Raw genomic sequence first — 11,806 nt, forward strand, 5'->3', positions numbered from 1 at the left:
GATCTGTGTGTCCTGTGAGGAGAATTGGTGGAGATAGAAGCTCTGTGTGTCCCGTGAGGAGAATTGTGGGAGATGGGAGCTCTGTGTGTCCTGTGAGGAGAATTGGTGGAGATGGGAGCTCTGTGTGTCCTGTGAGGAGAATTGGGGGAGATGGGAGCTCTGTGTGTCCTGTGAGGAGAATTGGTGGAGATAGAAGCTCTGTGTGTCCTGTGAGGAGAATTGGGGGAGATGGGAGCTCTGTGTGTCCTGTGAGGAGAATTGGGGGAGATGGGAGCTCTGTGTGTCCTGTGAGGAGAATTGGGGGAGATGGGAGCTCTGTGTGTCCTGTGAGGAGAATTGGTGGATATGGGAGCTCTGTGTGTCCTGTGAGGAGAATTGTGGTAGATGGGAGCTCTGTGTGTCCTGTGAGGAGAATTGGTGGAGATGGGAGCTCTGTGTGTCCTGTGAGGAGAATTGTGGGAGATGGGAGCTCTGCGTGTCCTGTGAGGAGAATTGGGGGAGACGGGAGATCTGTGTGTCCTGTGAGGAGAATTGGTGGAGATAGAAGCTCTGTGTGTCCTGTGAGGAGAATTGTGGGAGATGGGAACTCTGTGTGTCCTGTGAGGAGAATTGGTGGAGATGGGAGCTCTGGGTGTCCTGTGAGAATTGGGGGAGACGGGAGCTCTGTGTGTCCTGGGAGGAGAATTGGTGGAGACGGGAGCTCTGTGTGTCCTGTGAGGAGGATTGGGGGAGACTGGAGCTCTGTGTGTCCTGTGAGGAGAATTGGTGGAGACGGGAGCTCTGTGTGTCCTGTGAGGAGGATTGGGGGAGACTGGAGCTCTGTGTGTCCTGTGAGGAGAATTGGGGGAGACGGGAGCTCTGTGTGTCCTGTGAGGAGAATTGGTGGAGATGGGAGCTCTGTGTGTCCTGTGAGGAGAATTGGGGGAGACGGGAGCTCTGTGTATCCTGTGAGGAGAATTGGGTGAGACGGGAGCTCTGTGTGTCCTGTTAAGAGAATTGGGGAAGACGGGAGCTCTGTGTATGCTGTGAGGAGAATTGTTGGAGATGGGAGCTCTGTGTGTCCTGTGAGAAGAATTGGGGGAGATGGGAGCTCTGTGTGTCCTGTGAGAATTGGGGGAGACGGGAGCTCTGTGTGTCCTGTGAGGAGAATTGGGGGAGACGGGAGCTCTGTGTGTCCTGTGAGGAGAATTGGGGGAGATGGGAGCTCTGTGTGTCCTGTGAGGAGAATTGGGGTAGATGGGAGCTCTGTGTGTCCTGTGAGGAGAATTGGGGGAGATGGGAGCTCTGTGTGTCCTGTGAGGAGAATTGGAGGAGATGGGAGCTCTGTGTGTCCTGTGAGGAGAATTGGGGGGGTTGGGAGCTCTGTGTGTCCTGTGAGGAGAATTGGGGGAGACGGGAGCTCTGTGTGTCCTGTTAAGAGAATTGGGGGAGACGGGAGCTCTGTGTGTCCTGTGAGGAGAATTGTTGGAGATGGGAGCTCTGTGTGTCCTGTGAGAAGAATTGGGGGAGATGGGAGCTCTGTGTGTCCTGTGAGAATTGGGGGAGACGGGAGCTCTGTGTGTCCTGTGAGGAGAATTGGGGGAGACGGGAGCTCTGTGTGTCCTGTGAGGAGAATTGGGGGAGATGGGAGCTCTGTGTGTCCTGTGAGGAGAATTGGGGGAGATGGGAGCTCTGTGTGTCCTGTGAGGAGAATTGGGGGAGATGGGAGCTCTGTGTGTCCTGTGAGGAGAATTGGAGGAGATGGGAGCTCTGTGTGTCCTGTGAGGAGAATTGGGGGAGGTGGGAGCTCTGTGTGTCCTGTGAGGAGAATTGGGGGAGATGGGAGCTCTGTGTGTCCTATGAGGAGAATTTGGGGAGATGGGAGCTCTGTGTGTCCTGTGAGGAGAATTGGGGGATATGGGAGCTCTGTGTGTCCTGTGAGGAGAATTGGAGGAGACGGGAGCTCTGTGTGTCCTGTGAGGAGAATTGGGGGAGATGGGAGCTCTGTGTGTCCTGTGAGGAGAATTGGGGGAGATGGGAGGTCTGTGTGTCCTGTGAGGAGAATTGGTGGAGATGGGAGCTCTGTGTGTCCTGTGAGAATTGGGGCAGATGGGAGCTCTGTGTGTCCTGTGAGGAGAATTGGGGGAGACGGGAGCTCTGTGTGTCCTGTGAGGAGAATTGGGGGAGATGGGAGCTCTGTGTGTCCTGTGAGGAGAATTGGGGGAGATGGGAGCTCTGTGTGTCCTGTGAGGAGAATTGGGGAGATGGGAGCTCTGTGTGTCCTGTGAGGAGAATTGGGGGAGACGGGAGCTCTGTGTGTCCTGTGAGGAGAATTGGGGGAGATGGGTGCTGTGTGTGTCCTGTGAGGAGAATTGGGGAGATGGGAGCTCTGTGTGTCCTGTGAGGAGAAAGAATTGGTGGAGATGGGAGCTCTGTGTGTCCTGTGAGGAGAATTGGGGGAGACGGGAGCTCTGTGTGTCCTGTGAGGAGAATTGGGGGAGATGGGAGCTCTGTGTGTCCTGTGAGGAGAATTGGGGGAGATGGGAGCTCTGTGTGTCCTGTGAGGAGAATTGGTGGAGATGGGAGCTCTGTGTGTCCTGTGAGGAGAATTGGGGGAGATGGGAGCTCTGTGTGTCCTGTGAGGAGAATTGGTGGAGATAGAAGCTCTGTGTGTCCTGTGAGGAGAATTGGGGGAGATGGGAGCTCTGTGTGTCCTGTGAGGAGAATTGGGGGAGATGGGAGCTCTGTGTGTCCTGTGAGGAGAATTGGGGGAGATGGGAGCTCTGTGTGTCCTGTGAGGAGAATTGGTGGAGATGGGAGCTCTGTGTGTCCTGTGAGGAGAATTGTGGGAGATGGGAGCTCTGTGTGTCCTGTGAGGAGAATTGGGGGAGACGGGAGATCTGTGTGTCCTGTGAGGAGAATTGGTGGAGATAGAAGCTCTGTGTGTCCCGTGAGGAGAATTGTGGGAGATGGGAGCTCTGTGTGTCCTGTGAGGAGAATTGGTGGAGATGGGAGCTCTGTGTGTCCTGTGAGGAGAATTGGGGGAGATGGGAGCTCTGTGTGTCCTGTGAGGAGAATTGGTGGAGATAGAAGCTCTGTGTGTCCTGTGAGGAGAATTGGGGGAGATGGGAGCTCTGTGTGTCCTGTGAGGAGAATTGGGGGAGATGGGAGCTCTGTGTGTCCTGTGAGGAGAATTGGGGGAGATGGGAACTCTGTGTGTCCTGTGAGGAGAATTGGTGGAGATGGGAGCTCTGTGTGTCCTGTGATTAGAATTGAGGGAGATGGGAGCTCTGCGTGTCCTGTGAGGAGAATTGGTGGAGATGGGAGCTCTGTGTGTCCTGTGAGGAGAATTGTGGGAGATGGGAGCTCTGCGTGTCCTGTGAGGAGAATTGGGGGAGACGGGAGATCTGTGTGTCCTGTGAGGAGAATTGGTGGAGATAGAAGCTCTGTGTGTCCTGTGAGGAGAATTGTGGGAGATGGGAGCTCTGTGTGTCCTGTGAGGAGAATTGGTGGAGATGGGAGCTCTGTGTGTCCTGTGAGAATTGGGGGAGACGGGAGCTCTGTGTGTCCTGGGAGGAGAATTGGTGGAGACGGGAGCTCTGTGTGTCCTGTGAGGAGGATTGGGGGAGACTGGAGCTCTGTGGTTCCTATGAGGAGAATTGGTGGAGACGGGAGCTCTGTGTGTCCTGTGAGGAGGATTGGGGGAGACTGGAGCTCTGTGTGTCCTGTGAGGAGAATTGGGGGAGACGGGAGCTCTGTGTGTCCTGTGAGGAGAATTGGTGGAGATGGGAGCTCTATGTGTCCTGTGAGGAGAATTGGGGGAGACGGGAGCTCTGTGTATCCTGTGAGGAGAATTGGGTGAGACGGGAGCTCTGTGTGTCCTGTTAAGAGAATTGGGGAAGACGGGAGCTCTGTGTATGCTGTGAGGAGAATTGTTGGAGATGGGAGCTCTGTGTGTCCTGTGAGAAGAATTGGGGGAGATGGGAGCTCTGTGTGTCCTGTGAGAATTGGGGGAGACGGGAGCTCTGTGTGTCCTGTGAGGAGAATTGGGGGAGACGGGAGCTCTGTGTGTCCTGTGAGGAGAATTGGGGGAGATGGGAGCTCTGTGTGTCCTGTGAGGAGAATTGGGGGAGATGGGAGCTCTGTGTGTCCTGTGAGGAGAATTGGGGGAGATGGGAGCTCTGTGTGTCCTGTGAGGAGAATTGGAGGAGATGGGAGCTCTGTGTGTCCTGTGAGGAGAATTGGGGGAGGTGGGAGCTCTGTGTGTCCTGTGAGGAGAATTGGGGGAGACGGGAGCTCTGTGTGTCCTGTTAAGAGAATTGGGGGAGACGGGAGCTCTGTGTATCCTGTGAGGAGAATTGTTGGAGATGGGAGCTCTGTGTGTCCTGTGAGAAGAATTGGGGGAGATGGGAGCTCTGTGTGTCCTGTGAGAATTGGGGGAGACGGGAGCTCTGTGTGTCCCGTGAGGAGAATTGGGGGAGACGGGAGCTCTGTGTGTCCTGTGAGGAGAATTGGGGGAGATGGGAGCTCTGTGTGTCCTGTGAGGAGAATTGGGGGAGATGGGAGCTCTGTGTGTCCTGTGAGGAGAATTTGGGGAGGTGGGAGCTCTGTGTGTCCTGTGAGGAGAATTGGGGGAGATGGGAGCTCTGTGTGTCCTATGAGGAGAATTTGGGGAGATGGGAGCTCTGTGTGTCCTGTGAGGAGAATTGGGGGAGATGGGAGCTCTGTGTGTCCTGTGAGGAGAATTGGAGGAGACGGGAGCTCTGTGTGTCCTGTGAGGAGAATTGGGGGAGATGGGAGCTCTGTGTGTCCTGTGAGGAGAATTGGGGGAGATGGGAGCTCTGTGTGTCCTGTGAGGAGAATTGGTGGAGATGGGAGCTCTGTGTGTCCTGTGAGAATTGGGGCAGATGGGAGCTCTGTGTGTCCTGTGAGGAGAATTGGGGGAGACGGGAGCTCTGTGTGTCCTGTGAGGAGAATTGGGGGAGATGGGAGCTCTGTGTGTCCTGTGAGGAGAATTGGGGGAGATGGGAGCTCTGTGTGTCCTGTGAGGAGAATTGGGGGAGATGGGAGCTCTGTGTGTCCTGTGAGGAGAATTGGGGGAGATGGGAGCTCTGTGTGTCCTGTGAGGAGAATTGGGGGAGATGGGAGCTCTGTGTGTCCTGTGAGGAGAATTGAGGGAGATCGGAGCTCTGCGTGTCCTGTGTGGAGAATTGGGGGAGATGGGAGCTCTGTGTGTCCTGTGAGGAGAATTGGGGGAAATGGGAGCTCTGTGTGTCCTGTGAGGAGAATTGGGGGAGATGGGAGCTCTGTGTGTCCTGTGAGGAGAATTGGGGGAGATGGGAGCTCTGTGTGTCCTGTGAGGAGAATTGGGGGAGATGGGAGCTCTGTGTGTCCTGTGTGGAGAATTGGGGGAGATGGGAGCTCTGTGTGTCCTGTGAGGAGAATTGGGGGAGATGGGAGCTCTGTGTATCCTGTGAGAATTGAGGGAGACGGGAGATCTGTGTGTCCTGTGAGGAGAATTGGGGGAGAAGGGAGCTCTGTGTGTCCTGTGAAGAGAATTGGGGGAGACGGGAGCTCTCTGTGTCCTGTGTGGAGAATTGGGGGAGATGGGAGCTCTGTGTATCCTATGAAGAGAATTGGGGGAGATGGGAGCTCTGTGTATCCTGTGAGAATTGGGGGATACGGGAGCTCTGTGTGTCCTGTGAGGAGAATTGGGGAAGACGGGAGCTCTGTGTGTCCTGTGAGGAGAATTGGGGGAGATGGGAGCTCTGTGTGTCCTGTGAGGAAATTTGTGGCAGACGGGAGCTCTGTGTGTCCTGTGAGGAGAATTGGGGGAGATGGGAGCTCTGTGTATCCTGTGAGAATTGGGGGAGATGGGAGATCTGTGTGTCCTGTGAGGAGAATTGGGGGAGATGGGAGCTCTGTGTGTCCTGTGAGGAGAATTGGGGGAGACGGGAGCTCTCTGTGTCCTGTGTGGAGAATTGGGGAGATGGGAGCTCTGTGTATCCTTTGTGGAGAATTGGGGGAGATGGGAGCTCTGTGTATCCTATGAAGAGAATTGGGGGAGATGGGAGCTCTGTGTATCCTGTGAGAATTGGGGGAGACGGGAGCTCTGTGTGTCCTGTGAGGAGAATTGGGGAAGACGGGAGCTCTGTGTGTCCTGTGAGGAGAATTGGAGGAGATGGGAGCTCTGTGTGTCCTGTGAGGAGAATTGGGAGAGATGAGAGCTCTGTGTGTCCTGTGAGGAGAATTGGGGGAGATGGGAGCTCTGTGTGTCCTGTGAGGAAATTTGTGGCAGACGGGAGCTCTGTGTGTCCTGTGTGGAGAATTGGGGGAGATGGGAGCTCTGTGTGTCCTATGAGGAGAATTGGTGGAGACGGGAGTTCTGTGTGACCTGTGAGAATTGGGGGAGACGGGAGCTCTGTGTGTCCTGTGAGGAGAATTGGGGAAGTCGGGAGCTCTGTGTGTCCTGTGAGGAAATTTGTGGCAGATGGGAGCGCTGTGTGTCCTGTGAGGAGAATTGGTGGAGATGGGAGCTCTTTGTGTCCTGTGAGAATTGTGGGAGATGGGAGCTCTGTGTGTCCTGTGAGGAAAATTGGGGGAGACGGGAGCTCTGTGTGTCTGGTGGTGAGAATTTGGGGAGACAGGAGCTCTGTGTGTCCTGTGAGGAGAATTGGGGGAGTCTGGAGCTCTGTGTGTCCTGTGAGGAGAAATGGGGCAGACTAGAGTTCTATGTACACTGTTATAGAATTATATACAGTATTGTATGCTTCTGTATTACAACTAATTCTCTCCCTCCCACCTTTCTTCTCTCTCTATTAGGGAAACGTATCTGTGCTGGAGAGGTCCAGGCTCGCTTGTCACTATTCAAATTTTTTTCTGCTCTGCTCCAGAAATTCACCCTCTCCCCTCCCCCCGGCACTGAGCGCCTGGACTGTAAAACCCTGAAAGAAAACAGTATTAAAATTGTGCCTTTCTACCAGCTCTGTGCTACACCTCGCTCCCTGTCATCCTAGGGACTGTCCTCTACCCAAAGAGTGACCCCTCTATGGACACCAAGCATGTGATGATTAATACTTATTATAATGTACACCAAAGAATTAATTAAATCAAGTTTAATTACTATAGCATTCCAGATGATATTCTTTTCATTTATATCTTTATTATATTTTGTTGCTGTTGCTGATTATAATGATGATGATGGCGACATTGCTGTGGTTGCTGAGGATTATGACACCATTGCTGTGGTTGCTGCTGATGATGGCATCATTGCTTCGATTGCTGAGGATGGCATCATTGCTTCAGTTGCCGAGGATGGCATCATTGCTTCGGTTGCTGAGGATGGCATCATTGCTTCAGTTGCCGAGGATGGCATCATTGCTTCGGTTGCTGAGGATGGCATCTTTGCTTCGGTTGCTGAGGATGGCATCTTTGCTTCGGTTGCTGAGGATGGCATCATTGCTTCAGTTGCCGAGGATGGCATCATTGCTTCGGTTGCTGAGGATGGCATCTTTGCTTCGGTTGCTGAGGATGGCATCATTGCTGCGATTGCTGTTGCTGATGGCGTCATTGCTGCGATTGCTGAGGATGATGGCATTATTGCTGTGTTTGCTGTTGCTGATGACGTCGTTGCTACGATTGCTGAGGATGATCATCATCGTCATTGCTGGTGTCACTGAATGTTTTACAATGAAGGAATTGTGGTAGATGTCTGCACTGCAGGTCACCAGTATATGAGTCACAGAGATAGGTTACAGCCCTCTCACTAGGTGCACATCATTCTCCTGAGACATCCCCAGGTTGGTTCTGTAATGAGAACCTGGCTTGTATCAATATGGAGGTCTGAAGACCACATGCTGTTGTCCCAGTATGGATTCCAGTAACATACACATCAATATCAGTCTCTTACAGGAACTATTCCCATTTTACACTTCTATACCTTTGAGTGGAAATCTGTTTGTTACCGTGAGATAAGGAGAAACTGTCCTGATTTATGTAAGCATAAAGGTTTGTGGAAAGACCATGGACAATTGCATTGCGCATGGATTGCGTGCAGCGCTGATTCAGGCGCAGAGTCTACCAAAACATATGCAGATACAAAAACTAAAACTGCTTTGTGCTTCGGTTGGTAGGAACACAGGAAGTTCCATAATAGGACAGAGGCAGAGGAAGATGAACCTGAGGAATCTTCAAAGACCTAATTGTTCCAAAGGCTGACACTATTCTCACATGAATATCTCTCAGCCATGCTTCCTAAAGCTAGGCGATTTTCTTCCAATGGATCCGGACTATAAAATCATTCACATCATCCAATGTGTACGCACTATCACATGCTCCGGTGAGTCGTTCATCTCATCCTCAGGTTGGTCATGAATGCAGCTCAATCTGATCATATTGTCAACGATTCTCAGCACATCGCACAGTGGGTACGCACTACCGGACAATGACTGATATCTTCTTCCGACCTGCCCGATGTTGACGTCATTACAGACACTCCCAGCTCCTCCGTTTTGTGGTCAGCTCATCACTTGATGAGGAGATTGATTGGAGCATCTGCAGCAGTCCTTGACAATGTTGTACACTTCTCTGGTATGTTGCTGCTATTCAGTATATGTGTGCATGTGGTATTAAAAAAATAAAATCACATGTACATAAATATTCACAGCCTTTGCCATGAAGCTCAAAATTGAGCTCATGTGCATCCTATTTCCACTGATCATCCATGAGATGTTCCTACAGCTTAATTGGAGTCCACCTGTGATAAATTCAATTGATTGGACATGATTTAGAAAGTCATATACCTGTCTACACAAGGTCCCATACTTGACAGTGCATGTCTGAGCACAAACCAAGCGTGAAGTCAAAGGAATTGTCTGTAGACCTCCTAGACAGGATTGTCTCGAGGCACAAATCTGGGGAAGGGTACAGAAAAATATCTACTGCTTTGAAGGTCCCAATGAGCACAGTGGCCTCCATCATCCATAAATGGAATAAGTTTGGAACCACCAGGACTCTTCCTAGAGCTGGCCGGCTGGCTAAACTGAGCAATCAGGGGCAAAGGACCCTAGTCAGGGAGGTGACCAAGAACCCAATGGTCACTCTGTCAGAGCTACAGCATTCCTCTGTGGAGAGAGGAGAACCTTCCAGAAGAACAACCATCTCTACAGCCTTATTCCAAAATGGAATAAATTCATATTTTTCCCTCAAAATTCTACACACAATACCGCATAATGACAATGTGAAAAAAGTGTTTTTGAGATTTTTACAAATTTATTAAAAATAATAAACTAAGATATCACATGTACATAAGTATTGACAGCCTTTGCTCAATACTTTGTTGATGCACCTTTGGCTGCAATTACAGCCACAAGTCTTTTTGAATATGATGCCACAAGTTTGGCACATGTATCTTTGGGCAGTTTAGCCCAAGCAGGATGTAGCTGACTTACAATATAAATTAGATACAGTAGAGATTGAGATTATATCCAGGAAGCATAATAAGTTTATGAGAGACAAAAATTACTATACATCAGGACAAGTCCATAATTTACCTATCTCAGAGGATAAACAGGAAAACTATGGAAGGACTCAGCCCCTGACAATTAAGAACTCGCATCAGGATAGATTCTGACGCCAGGAGTTTATGTACAACAATTACCCTTCTAAGAACGATGATAATCAAGGTTGGAGAAATGAGTACAAGTATAGGAGACAATATCAGTCCCCTATGTATATCCACAGACAGCCCTATAGGAATAGGATTCCATCGTATCAGGACTACCAGAGACCTCGTAGGAATCAATTCGATCAAAGGGAAGTGTTCCAGCAAGGTAGAAGCCACTATGGGAGTAATAGATCACCTACCCCGGAAAGGTCATCAAAAGTGATAAGACGTGGGCCCAGATTCCCGTACATCCAACAGACAGAAGAATTGCACTCTCGGATAAATTCCCCTCAGGGGTTAAAAAGAGAGGCTTCATTGGAGAAAACGAGGAACTAGACGGGGCAGAAAAAAGCCCCCAAAAAAGAAGAGCCCTATTTAATCAGCAGAAATCACATCAGGGATCATCAATACTACAACGAGAAAATTATCTGCAGCGGGAGAATCAGTATTAAACAAAGGTTTAAAATTCGCCCCTGACACACATGCCAACAAGTTTAACCAATTTATAGATCTGAACAAATATGTACGGAAGTTAACCATTCAGAGACATTTTTTGAAAAACCCACCGGGAGTACAGACAGAAATTAAGAAAAAGCCCACAGTATCTTTACCTTCTATATTCTACCCTGTTGAGTCCAAAGGGAGTTATTTGGAGATCTTTTATGAGTCCGTAAAGTAGGACTTCAAGAAAATGAAGATTCTGGATACCAGACATAGAGCCAATTTGAATCCCCAAGAGAAGAAGGCTCTGAAGACCCTCACAGAGGATACAGACCTGGTAATAAATGGAGCTGATAAAGGAGGGGCAGTAGTCCTCCAAACAAGAAACGCATATATGGATGAAGCTAAGAAAATATTCTATGATGATCAAACATACTGTATGCCGAACTGCCAGGTAATCCCACATCAGCTTTTCTAGAATAACTATTGGACCTGTTACTAATGGCTTTGAAGGATGAGATAATCTGTAAAGAGGAATTTGACTTTCTATATAATAAACATCCAATTGTCCCCGTATTCTATCATATTCCGAAAGTACACAAAAATAGAGAAACTCCCCCAGGTAGACCCATTGTGGCTGGGATTAATTCCTTAACATCTAATCTTTCCCATTTCCTAGATCGGGATCTTGCATCCTTATGTTGTACTATTGCAGTACTATTTAAAGGACTCGACTAGTGTACTTCAGAAATTAAGTACAATCACCTGGACTGAGGACATGCGTTGGTTAACCATTGACGTACAGGCCTTATATTCTACCATTCCACATTCCAAAGGATTAAAGGCAGTGAGAAAAGTACTTTTGAGTGATCCAAAAATAGATAAGAGAAAAATAGAATTCCTGGTGGAGAGTATATCTTTCATTCTTAATCACATTTTTTTTGAATACAATCAGAAATTCTATTTACAACAACAGGGAACAGCGATGGGGACTAAATTCGCTCCAGCATATGCTAACATTTTCATGGGCATATGGGAAGAGACGTATATATACAATTCCAAATACAGAAGTAACATTGTGTTTTATCAAAGTTATATAGACGATCTCCTACTAATCTGCCAAGGAGACACCCCAAATATAGATGAATTTATTACATCTATTCAGAATAACGATTTCAACCTTAAATTTACATACCGTACTGAAATTAGAAGCATTGATTGTCTGGATTTAGTTCTTATAGGGGACTCTGGAAAGGTAGTCAGCACAAAAACACATTTCAAAGACATTGACGCTAACAGCTATATTCCCCAATCAAGCTGCCATCTACTGTCTTGGAAAGACGGTGTACCTTTTGCCCAGTTTTTACGTATCAGGCGTAATTGTAGCACCTTGACAGACTACTAGAAACAACTCTTATTTTGACCAACAGGTTTATTGAACATAGTTATAAAAGAGAAGTCTATTGAAGATGCAAGGACTATAGCAGCCACACGGGAAAGGGATACAATGCTTCAACCAAAAAACAAACAAGTGGACCACAGAACTCAAGACCTGTCATTACTCAGTTCAATCAATAAATCCACACTAGGGGGTATATTAAATAAAAGTCGGATCCATTCCAACATGCAGTTGTCTAACTGGATCAGACAACCCCTATTCAATGGACGGCCGCTGCTGTCAGCGGCTGCGCTGACAGCAGTGGCCAGGAGTGCAGATGGCGG

The 11,806-nt window shown here is 49.2% G+C and overlaps 1 protein-coding gene across 1 annotated transcript in view; it reads left to right on the forward strand.

Annotated features, from left to right (window-relative positions):
- Nucleotides 1-7,101, forward strand: part of LOC134927092 (cytochrome P450 2C31-like) — a 218,087-nt gene extending 210,986 nt beyond the window's left edge. Inside the window, exon 8 of the mRNA XM_063921095.1 lies at nt 6,802-7,101. Coding sequence (XP_063777165.1) covers nt 6,802-6,995 — 194 coding nt within the window. The 3' untranslated portion in view covers nt 6,996-7,101. The remainder of the gene's footprint in view (nt 1-6,801) is intronic.
- The last annotated feature ends 4,705 nt before the right edge of the window (nt 7,102-11,806 follow it).

Source organism: Pseudophryne corroboree, chromosome 5 (genome assembly GCF_028390025.1).
Source record: "Pseudophryne corroboree isolate aPseCor3 chromosome 5, aPseCor3.hap2, whole genome shotgun sequence".
In the NCBI taxonomy this organism is placed as follows: Eukaryota; Metazoa; Chordata; class Amphibia; order Anura; family Myobatrachidae; genus Pseudophryne; species Pseudophryne corroboree.